This window comes from Sturnira hondurensis, unplaced genomic scaffold (assembly GCF_014824575.4).
Source record: "Sturnira hondurensis isolate 20B ecotype Veracruz unplaced genomic scaffold, ASM1482457v3 Scaffold0022908, whole genome shotgun sequence".
Lineage (NCBI taxonomy): Eukaryota > Metazoa > Chordata > Mammalia > Chiroptera > Phyllostomidae > Sturnira > Sturnira hondurensis.
Window position 1 is genome coordinate 1,877,734 of NW_028095539.1, and position 13,757 is coordinate 1,891,490.

The 13,757-nt window shown below is 47.8% G+C and overlaps 1 protein-coding gene across 6 annotated transcripts in view; it reads right to left on the reverse strand.

Moving 5' to 3' along the window:
- The window catches only part of GOLGA1 (golgin A1), a 44,859-nt gene that overhangs the window by 11,189 nt on the left and 19,913 nt on the right, over positions 1–13,757 (reverse strand). For all 6 annotated transcript variants that reach the window (XM_037036390.1, XM_037036389.1, XM_037036392.1 and 3 more), the window contains 8 exons: positions 13,375–13,503; positions 12,900–13,069; positions 12,317–12,428; positions 8,603–8,728; positions 7,368–7,463; positions 4,371–4,466; positions 3,308–3,436; positions 2,759–2,854 (listed from right to left, as the gene is read on the reverse strand). In XM_037036390.1, the coding sequence (XP_036892285.1) occupies positions 2,759–2,854; positions 3,308–3,436; positions 4,371–4,466; positions 7,368–7,463; positions 8,603–8,728; positions 12,317–12,428; positions 12,900–13,069; positions 13,375–13,503 (954 nt within the window). The remainder of the gene's footprint in view (positions 1–2,758; positions 2,855–3,307; positions 3,437–4,370; positions 4,467–7,367; positions 7,464–8,602; positions 8,729–12,316; positions 12,429–12,899; positions 13,070–13,374; positions 13,504–13,757) is intronic.

The following is a 13,757-nucleotide window of genomic DNA, read 5'->3' on the forward strand; positions in this document are numbered from 1 at the left end:
GAAGCTCAAGGGAGACTGGAAAGTAGGAGGAGTGGGGGAAAGACTCGCTCCGTCCTGTTAGCCTCCTGCTGCGGCCTGCAACATCTGCAGGAGGCAGCCACTGCCTTCACCATGCGGTCTCTCCCACACATGGGGCTTACTTCACTCACTGCCCTACTACCACACATGACACAAGTGCCAACCGTACAGTGCCCACCCGAGGTCTGAGGGTCAGATCTGTGGGGCTCCTGGTCTTAATTCCTGAACTTAGTAATTTCTTCACTGAGTTCTTCATCCTAAGGTTGAGAGCTGCTTCCTTCAGTTGCTCCCTTTGTGGCATCATTTACCTGTTCTAATGCTGGATTAAAAACATTACATTAGCCCTGGCTGGTGTAGCTCAGTGGCTTGAACGCGGGCCTGTGAAGCAAAGGATCGAGGTTCGATTCCCAGTCAGGGCACATGCCTGGGTTGCAGGCCAGTTCCCAGTGGGGGACACATGAGAGGCAACCACACAATGTTTTCTCTCCCACACTTTCTCTTTCCTTTCCCTTTTCTCTGAAAATAAATAAATAAAATATAAAAAACAACAAAAAAGTTACATTAGGACATAAATTCTCACTCAGACACCCGGGGTGGTTCCCTTCTCCTGCCTGGACCATGGCTGACACAGACTAACAGGGTCAGATTTCTATTTGTTCTCATGTGCGTATTTGCAACAATCATTGCTCTTCATTCTTTCTTACCTCCTTACATCCTCCGCACTACCATCTAGAATTTTCCTTCACCTGAGAGGTGCCTGTTAGTACTTCCTTTAGGTGCAATCTGTTGGTGACTACTTCTTTGCTTATGTTTTATTGGTTTTCTTTAATTCTATCACCATGCTGTGTCTGCATATGCATTTTAAGAATCATCCTGTCTGGATTTCTAAGGGTTCTTACATCTATACCTGCGACTCGACAGCTTCCATCTGCTTGGAACACTCTCAGCCGCCATCTCTTCGATAACTGCTCCTGACCCGGGTGTTTCACTCCTTCGGGCCCCCAGGGGCACCTGACAGACACCTCACAGTCCCCTGTATGTCTTTTATCATGTCCTTTCTGTACTTCATTCTGCTCTTTCCTTCTTCTCACTAATTCTCTCTTTGGTTCTAATCTGCTAATAAACTCATTCACTGTTTTTTTTTTTAACTTTTATCTATTTATTTTTAGAGAGAGGGGAAGGAAGGGAAGAAGAGAGGAAGAAAAACATTAATGTGTGACTACCTCTCACGCACCCCCTACTGGGGACCTGGCCCACAACCCAAGCATGTGCCCTGACTGAGAACCGAACCAGCGATCCTTGGGTTCGCAGGCTGGTACTCAATCCACTGAGCCACACCAGCCAGGGATAATTTGACTCCTTTTCAACACTGCTGTCATTTTTTGCAGTTTCCAAATCTCTGCTGAAATTTTCTATTTTGTCTGTTCTATCCTTAAACATGTGAGCATAGTAATATCTGAGCCTCCTAACAGGTTTTCCTGCTTCTGTACTTGCGCCCTTAGAGAACTCTCCACACAGAGCCAGAGTCACTGTTGAGAAATAAAATTCCTCATACCACTCATCTGCTCAGAACTTCCCGTGTCTTCCCTGCCTCCCGGCTCCCTTCACTGTTCTCCCCAGACCACCAAGCAGCCGCCGCACCACATCAGTGCTGTTCTTGGAACAAACCAATCTTTTCCTGCCTCAGTGTCTTTCTATCTGCTATTTCTTCTGTCTGGAGTATTCCCTGACCAACGTTCACATTGTGGGCCCCTTCTTGTTATTCAGAGCTTTTGCTCAAATATCTCGGAAGCCCACCCTACCCTCCATATTTAAAAGCCCTCTCCTCCCTACTCGCTGTCCTTCACCCTGCTTTATTTACTTTATAGCATTTATGACTATTTACCACTAGTCTACTGTTTCTAGTTACAAGCCCCACTGGGGGGCGGGGAGAGGGAGGACTGTGCCACTTCCCAGCACCAACAACAGTGCCTACAGGTACTCGAAGGCTGGTTGAAGGAATGCAGGAAAAAATACCCGACTCCAAAGTGCAGGCTGCCACATCCAGCTCTACTGCGGTGACAGCTGCAGATCTTAGGGGAGGCTGCTGCTCAGCGCCGACTCGGCGCGGGCCCTCAGCTGTGGGTGCTCTCGGAGCAGACCCCGGCCACAGGACCACACCCTCTCCACGCCGTGACCGAGCTGGGCAGGCACCGCATCACCCATGACCCATTACAGGGTACACAGGGAGCCTGGAGGCTGAGACGAGAGCGGCCGAATCTCTCTTCCCTCCGCGTTCACGTGTGCCCAGGAAATGAAGGGAGCAGCCCCTGATTAAAGCACCAGGTTCTCAGAAGGAGAAGGGGACAGTCCAGCAGACTGCGTCCTCATTCGTGCACATGGCACTGATGTAAACGAGTAATACGGGCCCTGCGACCCTCGGCTTTGCTTTATGGACCAGCAGCAGCGGTGCTCTGAAAGCAGGACCTCTGGGCGGCTCCTGACGATGGCCCGGGAGAGGGGCTGGGCCTCTGTGCTGGGGTGAAGAGTCAGGCTGGCACCATCTCTAACTATGGCACTCAGTGACAAGAAACGACATAATAATTCCTGGTCCTGGATCACGGAGAGCGCTTAACAAGGTGACGATGTCTAGCAAATGCCTAACAGAACTACTGAATAAACGCTAGTTCCACAGTTCCACTCCTTCTCCAAGTAAATGGCATGACGCACTTACGAAATTCTGAATCAGTTACATAAATACCTTTAGCTTCTTTAATTCAAGTTGGTGCTGTCGTAAAGAATGTTCACATTCATTCTTATTTTCTTTAAGGACTGCATTTTCTCGTTCCAGCTCCCTCTGCAAATTGAGAAAAGTATATATAAAAAGAAAAGCTGTTTATATTTCCCCTGGGCACAGTCCTATCTCTTTGACATTGAACTTTTAAAAACAACCCCCAAGCCTTTTTGGGGATATGAGAATGAGGATAGGGAGAATCACTGGACAAACTCCTCACTCCTTGATTCTGAAGACTGTGGAACAGGAAGAGGGACCAGAGAAAGTAGAAGCCATTAGGGAAGAAAAATACAAACTTTAGAAAGACAATGGGAAGAAGCTGATGGGACTGGTCAGGAAGAGTCAGGAAGTCTCCATGTAGCCCAAGGAAAAAGAAAAGCCAACTATTTGGGTTTTTTACTAATAAAAGCAGCTTTTTACATCTAGTCTCCTGAGTAGGTGTCTTGTTGGAAAGAGAAAAACTGCTCCAAAGAGTGTCCCCTAGTTCAGAGCAGCTGGCCCCAGTCCTTTCCTCACCACCTGACTTTCTGCAGCCGCCTGGTCGGCTGCCTGGGCTGTCTCGAGGGCAGCGAGCTGGGCCTCCAGCGCGTGGACGTGCTCCCTGCACTGCTGCTGTGCACGGCTGCTTTCCTGGTTTGCAGTGGCCTACGGGGGTAACAGAGGACAATTATTCATGGGGACAATGGGGGCCTCATTCTGCTTCTCAGTGACCCAAAGATGGTGTATAACAACCCTCCTTCCTGACTGTCTCCAGCCTGGGTGCTACCGTGGTCCCTCTCTGCAGGTTCTGCCTATTACTCCCAGGCCCTGGCCTGCTCAGGAGCTGGTGTTTTGGATTGGTCTTGGTGTTGGGGGTACAGCTCTGGGCACCTGCCCATCCTAAGACACATCCCTCCCTCACCGTACTCAGCGCTGCCCTCTATGGTGGTGGCTTTCTCCTGGGAGGCAGCCTAACCCAGTGATAAAGCTGAATAAAGGTCTTGCCCTGAGAAGTATGTTGGTTCTGCCATTTACTGGCTTGGAGACCATGGCCTAGCAACCAGGTCTTTCTGACCCTGCTTCCTCCAGAGAATGAGGATAACAGTTCATACCTCCTGGGTCTGCTCAAGGACTAAAGAAGAGGCACGGAGTACTTAGCACAGTGCCTGGGACAGGGTGACAGTGCAATGAGTGCCGTTCTCATTTCTCTAGTTTCTAACTCAACACTCCTCCTGGGGCTGTGACAACTGACCAAGTGCTTGTCACCTTCTCCCCAGAGCCTGGCCCTATTCTCCACAGCCCTGGCTATAAGTGGAGGTTTGAGTGCGGGGAGCTACCACTGTCACGGTCCCAGAACTAGTCTGGGCCCTCTGGCCAGCTGTCGGGTGGGTCCTGACCCTCTGGGAAGCCCACACAGCCTCCCCCAGGCCCTGACTCCCTCTACCTGCAGCTGCCCAGCTGCCTTCACCCAGCACAACAACTGTATCTAGAGTCAGGCCCAGAGGCCATTCCAGGAGTTGGGAGTGAGGCTGAACACGTGGGAAGGTGTAAAGCGACAGCCTCGAGAGCCTGGGACGCAGCAGCCACAACCACCACTTACAAGCTCCTGAATCTGAGCTTCCTGAGTGGCAGCGACGGCCCTGCTCTGCATCAGCTTCTCCTCAGAGGCCTGCAGGCTCCGCTCTAGTTCCTTCACCTGAGAGGGGAAACAGGCCAAGAGGAAAAGCAAATGGCTTTCGGCACCCAACCAGTCTAAGTTATCACCCTTTCTGTAAAAATTATTCATTTTTAGAGAGGGGAAGGGAGGAACATCGATTGGCTGCCTCTTTCGAGCCGCCCACTGAGGACCCAGGCACATGCCCTGACTGGGAACTGAACCGGTGATCTTTCAGTTCACAGGCCAGCACTCAATCCACTGAGCCACACCAGCCAGGGCAGTATCATCCTTTTTTTTTTAAACACCATCATCCTAATGTATTTCCTTTCCATCTATTTTTATGACTTTAAAAAATAACTTTGCCTACAATTCTAGTAAAACTTCGTATTTTCCTTCCTCAGTCAAGTTTTCTTCTGTGCTTTCATGTGGTCTTTATACCTGAGATTATTTTCTCAAAGGCTGTTTCAGAATTTATGGCTCCACTGCCTACTGCGCTGGCATTTCCCCATCCAAACAATAATGGCAACTAGTATCTTTATGTGGATTTGTTGGCCTGGTTTGAATTGCTTCCTTGGGAGAGATTCCCTGGGACAGAACTAGGGTTGCTGCTATGACACAAATTTTGGTCATTCATTCCACAAATGTTGACCAAGTCTGACTGTGATGTACCTGGCCCTGCACTCAGACACGAGGCTGGCCCAGTGGCCAGGGTGACAACACACTGTCCACTCAGCCAGACCTGAGTCTCCGGTGGGGCGTTTTTATCTGACCCAAGCCATCTCTGCCCGTTTCTCTGATGAAGTCCCTGCGTGTGGAGTAAGGTCTGCTGGCGGGGAACTCCCCCACTGACACACAAGCACAGGGCAGGCTAGAACTCTGTCAAGGAGAAGGAGGCACCCAATGAGAAAGTGCGTTTCTGGGTCTCATGGTTCCTCAGATACATTCGCATTCCATGGCTAACTGACAACCCCATTGAAACTGTATGAGTACTTCCACAGAGGAGACCAGTAATGTTACCTGTCCACAATAATAAACTTTATCAACGGTAGAGACAGGACAGAAACCTAGCTTTTTAAACTCCTGGCCGAGGTTCAGAAAACATCTACTCAAGCCCCAGTCAGAGGCAGAACTCAAGAAAGATCTCAGATCTTCAAAAGGTTACACACAGGGTCACCATTATGTCCCAGCAAACCCACTTTCAGGTGTAACACAATACACCTAAGAGAAGTGAAAGTATGAACCCTCGCCACAACCTTGTCCACTGCGCTACACTGATGCCCAAACGGCATTACCCGCCAGAACTAAAAGGTGGAAACAACCCAAACGTCCAGGGACAAACGTCCAAAACACGGTACATCCACACAAAGGAACAAGAGCCTTAAAGTGGCTCATTCAGCCTTAAAAAGGAAGGAAATTCTGACACATCCTACAACACGGATAGACCTTGAGGACATTACAATAAGTAAGGCAGACACAAAAGGACAAATACTGTATGACGTCACTAACATGAGGTACTTAGGTCTGTCAACTCCACAGACACAGAAAGTGGAACGGCGGTCACCAGGGGTGCGGGAGGGGAGAACCAGGAGTTATTGTTTATTTTTTAAAAGATTTTATTTATTTTCAGAGAGAGGGGAAGGGAGGGAGAGAAACATCGATGTGTGAGAAACATCAGTTGGTTGCCTCTCACATACCACCGACGGGGAACCTGGCCCACAAGCCAGGCATGTGCCCTGATGGGGAACTGAACCAGTGACCTCTTGGTTCACAGGCCGGCGCTCAGTCCACTGAGCCACGGCAGCCAGGGCCGGAGAGCTGCTGTTTAATGGGCACAGAGTCTCAGTCAGAGAAGGTGAAAAAGCTCTGGAGACGGAGGGCGGTGATGGTGCACAACAGTGGGAATGCGCCCAACACCACTGAACTGTACACCTGGAAGTGTGGAAATGGTAAATTTTACGTTACGTATATTTTACCACCATAAAAAATGGATATTCAGAAATAGAACGGGATTATAGTAAAACAAATAAAGGTGTATTTAGAGAAAAATATGCCTTGTAATATATTTATTAGGAAGTAAGATTTTATAAAATGGTCCAAATTGCTATGAGCTGAAAGTCCGTAGTCACCTCACCTCTGCAGTAATTCATCTGCTGAGATGCTGACTGGGGCCTTTGGGAGGGGCTTAGGTCCTGGGTAGAGCCCTCATGAATGGGATTAGAGCTCTCATTAAAGAGGCCCCACAGAGATACCGTCCTTCCCACCACTTCCCACTTTAAACTGGCAAGAAATGAAAAGACTGGGAAATGCCAATGTTAGAAAAGCCCCCAGATGCGGACACAGGAACCCCTGTGCATGCTGGGGGGTAGTGCCAAGTGCAGCCCTGCTGGGAACATCCTTTCCTAGTTAGTCACATTTGGTCACATGCATTCTCTCTCCTCCTTAAGGTGACAGGGATAAGGGTGTTCACTGCAGTGTAATCTGTGGTGACAGCCAGAAGGCAATCTGTCTGTCTATCACCTAGAAGATAACTACAAAGTAGAGCAGATAGGTACAGTGAAGTAGACACAGAAGATGGAGCTGTTGAAAGCAAGAGAGAAAATATGCATGGCTATATTATTCACATAAACCTGTACACGTGCACACCAACAGTCCCACACATCTTAGGGTAACCCAACTAACCACGTAGAGGGTCTCCACTAACCGTGTCAGAATGGTCTCTCATGGGATGAAGAGAAATAGGGGTAAAAGGAAATAACAAACAGGAAGAAAACTCTGTGTGGAATGATGGTGATAATGTGGCATGAATGAAGATGCCACATAAGATCCAAAAACGACCCCTTCAAAAGAAAACCTCTGACCCAAGGGGATTCTCAGCCACAGCCAAGCCATCCAACCAGGCCATCACCCAGACGCCGCGATCACTGGGAGTGAGGTCAGTACCCGCGTCTCCAGGATGTCGACGGCCTTGGCCTGGCTGCTCCTGGCTACTGAGAGCTGCTGTCTGGTATCTTCCAAATTCTGCTCGGCAACTGTTTTCTGTGAGTGCAAAGAAAAAAATTCACATGTCATAAAGTGCACATAGATAAATTCGACACAGTCCTTTGCCCTTGAGGCTGGGGCGAAAGAGTAACAAACAAATTATACAATAGAATGCAATGTACTCACAAGGAGGAGCACAGAATAGGAGAGCTCGCGGCCTCAGGAAAGTGGGGGGCTTTCTAATTCACAGGTGGCAGGGGCGGGATGGGGGGTGGCGCACCCAGACAGAGGGACAACCACTGAAGGTGTGAAACTGCCTGGGACATTCGGGACCTACAACTTGCCAAAAGATGAGAGTGATGGTGGGTTCCAGTCAGGAAACCAGACTGCAAGGCAAGGCAAAGGGCCAGATTATGGAAGCTTTCTATGCTGCAGAATGGAAAGTTTAGGAAGTTCCTAAACTTAGGAACTTCCTAAGTTTAGGAAGAGCAGTCTGGCAGCACTCATGGAGGGCTGTGTCGGACGGTGGAGGAGAGCAGGCTGACGCTGGTGGCCAGTCTGGAGACTTCTGACACGAGCTAGGCTAGAGTTGCTGGAAGCTCTCAATGACAACAGTGGCAGTGGAGATGGAAACTAACTGAAGACAGAAAGTGAGGGTCTAATCTAGGCCCAGGGCCTTGGCTTTGTTGCCTTTGTCATGGTGAGGCCCATCACTGGTATAGAAGAGGAGGAGAGAAATGTGGGCAGATGAGGAGCTCAGACCTGAGGAGCAAGCAAGTTCACCTACACCACTGGGCAGAAGGTCAGCCTTCTCAATAGCCTCCCCTCAGCTAAGGAGAGTCCACTTACCGCCCAAGGCAGTGCTGCTCAAGCCAAAGGCAGATGGTAACTTCCTCGGCCAATGGAAAGTGCGAAAGGGAGAGGTGAACAGAGCAGTACCAGACAGTCGAAGTGGGGCAAATGCCTAGGGGGGTTCACTGGTGATCAGGATGCTATCTATTCATACGCCTCTCTGAATGAAGCTTTCCCTGAGGAAGACATGTCACCCACAGGTGGCACGTTTCTGCTGCAAGCAGGACAATCAAAAGCCGGAGGGTGCACTCCTCACCAAGCTGCGCAGACTCTCAGGATCCGAAACTCTAGGGCTTTGGGAGACCTCCCGCCCCGCCCTGGCCAGCCCACAGAGACTTCATTACCTCTTTCAGGAGTTCCCGGGCCTGTTCTTCTCCTGGTAAGTTCTGCTCCAGTCTCTTCTCTAAAGATGCAACTTTCTCCTGGAAATGGGTGATGAGTTTTTCTTTCTCTTGAGTTTCCGCAGTGACCTGCAGGTGAAAGCAGAGATGACATTACACGATAAATCCTCTCTCCCTCCCTTGTCTCCTCTAGGACCACTGTGTTTCCCTGAAATTGTTCTCAACTGCACTCCAGAAGAGTATCCAGCGAGGAAATCCTCCCTGAAAATGGGACAGAAAAGATACAAAATCAGAACCCAGTGCCACTTAGGCACCCGTTTCTGAACCTTGCTCACCAGGAGGCAAATGCCTGCCCCAATTTAAGCAACTTGGGACAGCCCAGGAAGGAGCCACACTCCTGCCTCTGTGGAATCTAGTCTGGACCCTGGGAAGATGCTCCTCCTCCTTAAAATGACTAGGCTCACTGCGACGATTCACTAGCTAAAGAAACGCATCTCCTCACTCTCACCAAGCATGTGTTTAATTCCACTAATCCAGAGTCCAACATCTTTATCCCAATACCAAAACCCAGCAGAGATAGTCCCATGCAGGAAGCTCCCTGCCAGCCCCACAAGGTCCCACAGAACCGAGCTCCTGGAAGCATGGGGCTGGATGAAGCAGCAATGATGCCAATGCAGCTGCCTTAAGGCCCAAGAGAGAACTTCTGCAACCAAAGATGATACACACTCTGGCTCACACAGGGACCACAAGAGAGCTGCTGTGCATCTCCCACCTCCGCCCCAAACCAACGGCTGCCCAGTTCTTTATTCCAGCCTATTGCTCCAGCTCTGATGGTAGTGGTGGGTTAGGGCCAGATGAATGGTAACATTATGCAAGGCAGAGAAGACAGAAAGGAGAGGGAATTTAACAGGAAGGAAAAATTAAGTTTTTGCCATAATGACCCATCTTTATGGGTCTCTTACTAATAATGTTAATAGTAGTGACAGTAATGATTATGATTGCATGGGACCATAGCACCAGCAGCTGTAGTTTTCAGAACATGTGCACTGCCACTAGTCCTCACAACCACCCCTCACTGTGTCCCTTTATAGGGAAACTGAAATGTAAGGACTCAGCCTAGTCCTTAGTGATAGATAACGGATTTAAACCCAGGTCTTCTGGGTCCAAAGCCTGTACTCATTCTACTACATATCAATCTGAACTTGAAAAATACAAGTGATCCTTTCCAGTGAAACCAAAAGGACAAACAAGCCTTATACCAGTCACTGAGTCAGGCAGAGTTAGGCACAGAAGAGAATCAGTTGCCCATTTCCACTTAGACTCTGCGCACCACACCCCACGTGGAATCCCCTTCTCTACTCAAGCTGTTTTAACGCAGGCCCTCAGCATCGAATGTGTTACAGTTCACATCATACTTAATGGTGTGGTGAGGAACCTCAAAGCTTTCCCACTAAGATTAGTTACAAGACAAGGATGTCCCCTCTCACCACTCCTGTTCAACACTGTACTAGAAGTCCTTGCTAATGCAATAAGGCAAGAAAAGGAAATAACAGGTGTACAGGTTAGGAAAGAAAACATAAAAAGTGTATTTGCAGATGAAATGATCGTCTGTGTAGAAAATCCAAATGAATCGACAAAAAACACCTGCGACTAATCAAGGCTGCGGGACATAAGGTGGTCTGTGACTCCAGGTTAGATCGAACTTGATGCCCTCACCGCTTCCTGTGGTCTTCCTTCACAGCACACATAACAGTTTATAATCATGTACTTCTGTGAGCATTGAATAATGTCCATCTTCTCTGCTAGACTACCAGAAGTGCCCATTTTGCTCATCACAGCATCTTTTTTTTAAAAAAATATTTTATTTATTTATCTTTAGAGGGGAAGGGAAGGAGAGAGGAGGAGAAACATCAATGTATGGTTGCTTCTCATGCATCCCCTCCTGGGAACTGGCCTGCAACCCAGGCATGTGCCCTGACTGGGAATTGAACCGTGACCATGTGGTTCACAGGCCTGTGCTCAATCCACTGAGCTACAGCAGCCGGGGCTCCTCACAGCATTTCTAACACTTAGCACAGCAGAGCATGGCATACAATAAAGCTCAAATCATATTTTTAGAATGACCGCAGAAACAGTATTACCAGCGTCTGGACAATTAGTTTTCCCAATTATAAAATGACATCAAAGGGTCCCTTCAATCCCAAAGTTTTGTATCTGTTATCCTCTTTACACCTAGCCCCCAAATGTATTCTGTACCCTTCTGCATTCTCTGCCTCCTGCTGTCCTGCCCATCCTTGAAATTCCAGATCCTCCAGGAAGAATTCCTTGACTCCTGTGCTGGAAATGCACTTTCCTGCAGTATGCCTTTGAATGTGAAAAATCTGTTTCATTCACTTGGGACCTGCTGAGTTGTGAATGTTTTTCTCATGGTCACGGAGGTTTGAGTTTCATACTGAAGTTGCGAGCCTCTAAAAATGAATGCTGTATGTGTCTAAATTTTCACTTCACTGAGGGCAGAGACCTTGTATCACAGTCATTCATCTGTGTAAGATCTATTTACTGGGAGCTCTGTGTTGTGAGGCAAAATCCTAGGACAAGCATGAGTTCTGGAGAAAGACTTGGGTTAGAATCCAGCTCTGTCACTTACTGGATAAATCTGAACAAGGTGTATCGCCTCTCGTAGTTTCCGTTTAGGTACCTGTAAGTGTGCTAGTACCTAGCTGGAAGGGGCACAAGGATGCCTATATACACGAATCTGACTGCACTGTAAGGATGCTGCAGTCCCCCTTGCATGTGAGATAGTAGTTCCCAGGGGCTGAGGGAAGCATGCATGGAGCGCCCTCTAGCGGGTGTTCTGTCACAGCAGGAGAAGGGCTGGATTGTCACTGTTGGTTGGCATTCAGAACCCAGGGTTCAGGAAAGTTCAATGTCCTGCAATGCATGGGACAATCACACGATACAAACTGTTCTGCTCAAAACGGTGATAAGCAAACCACTGAGAAACACTACTTTACAATCAGGAATGTTACTAGTGTTCATTTTTATATTCTCAGAATTTAGCACATACCTAGAGCAGGAGGGCAACAAATGCACAGTGGGCAAGGAATGTCAAGTGTGCAACTTGGGCCGTGTCGACCACGACTCTGGCATTTTCTTGTGCTTAGAATCCCTCACGTAAAATTTTAAAACATGCATGAGGAGGCCAAATGGCGTGCTCTGAGAATTCCTGTCAGAACAATTCTGACCTCCTCAATTTAGCCGTCCTTGCCCAGCTGCATGGACACGTCCCTGTGAACGAGGCCTGGCTGGACCAGGAACTAGGCAATACGGGCTGCACAGAGCCAGGTTCCTGAGGTGGGAAGTTCTGACAGAATTAGGTTTTACCCCACTCATGAATCCTAGAAACTGAGTCCACTCCTAGGGCTCCCTTTACCTCTTTGGGTTTTTTTTGTATGTATGTATGTATGTACGTATGTACGTATGTATCTATCTATAGAGAGAGAGGAAGGGAGAGAAGTACTGATGTGAAAGAGAAACATCTATCAGTTGCCTCTCATTTGCACCCCAACTGGGGACCAAGCCCGCAACCCAGGCATGTGTCCTGACTGGGAATCGAACAGGCAACCTTTCATTCTGTGCAACAATGGATGCCCAACCAACTGAGCCACAGGGGTCTGGGCTGTTTATACTTTCATTTTTCATTTTTGTTTGACTTACCGTTTGCAAATCAATGGAAAGCTGCCGAATGAAAGCTTGGAGCTCTTGTTCCTTTTGCTCCAGGGCTGTGACCTTCTTTTCCACACCTGTTTTTGAAGCTGTCACAAGATCTCTTCATTGAAAGAAAGAAGATAATGCACAAATTTGGATATCTCATCTAATATACACTCTTCCACAGAAAAAATACAGTGGTTCTTTAGACATCAGGGCTTCACATTCACCATGTGAAGATTATCAGTGGAGAAGACTCCCTGGCCCTCTCTGAAGCAGAAGCTTAAAGAGAAAAATTCCACCCAAGTTTAAGCAAGAAATCCTGATCTGCCTTTGGCTTCCCAATAGCTTAGAAACTGAAATATACTGAATTGCTCAGCACGGTTGGAGGAGTTCTGGGCTTAGGGAGGTGAAAGGGAATGAGAGTTTGGGGGTGGGGGTCCTGAGCCCTAAGCAGAGAAGGGCGAGCCCAGAACCTGTGCCAGAACTGAGATCAGAAAGTGCTGCGAAGAGTAATGGGGAGTGGTGGGCGGGTTATAGCCGGAGCTACACTAATACCGCTTCCCATGGGCCCCACAGACCAAGCAAGAACCTCTGCTCTTCCAGCGCTGAGCAGTGTCTCTGCAATTCTTCTAGCTTCTGCCTTAAGTCTGATGACGTCTGATTGGAAATCATCAACTCCTCCTGGATGCGACTAAGTTCTCTGGTTTGTGCCTCCAACTCTTGTTCCATTTTCCCCAGACTTTCTTCTTTTTTTAAAAGCTGACACAAAGATAAAGTTTCACTGAGCCACTACTAAGAAATATAATTAAAAATAAAAATCTGGACCAATAAGCCAAATTTTTATTGCATTTCTGTGGGCTTCTAAGTGGCCTTATATGCCCAGCAGTAAAAAGGAAAGAAAATCAAACTGAACTTTTCCACTTTAATAAATTGAAAAAATAAAAATATGATTAATGTCAAAGACTACTGGGCTACGTTTATCAGTACTGGGAGGGTGAGGACTAGTAAAATCAGAATAATTAATAATCTATTCAGTATTTAGTGACTACAACAAAAATGCGCACCATGTATTTTACTTTACTCAGCTCCTGCTGCTGGAACCCCTCTAGTTCATCCATTTCATCTCTCCTTTGGAAAAGATTCAAACTCTGGTTCTTCATTTCCTGTAACTGAGCTGTCAGAAACCTTTTCTCCTATGTGGAAGAAGAAGACATCAACTCAGGCAACTAAGACATTAAAATGATATTATGTAAGCAGAATTCTTGTGTTTTTTTTTAAGGTTTTATTTATTTACTTGTTAAAGAGAAGGGAAGAGAGGAAAGAGAAATAACAATGTGTGTGAGACACACCAACTGGTTGCCTCTTGTGCACCCTCAACTGGGGAACCCGGGCTGCAACCCAGGCATGTGCCTTGGCTGGGAATTGAACCTGTGACCTTGTTTGCAGG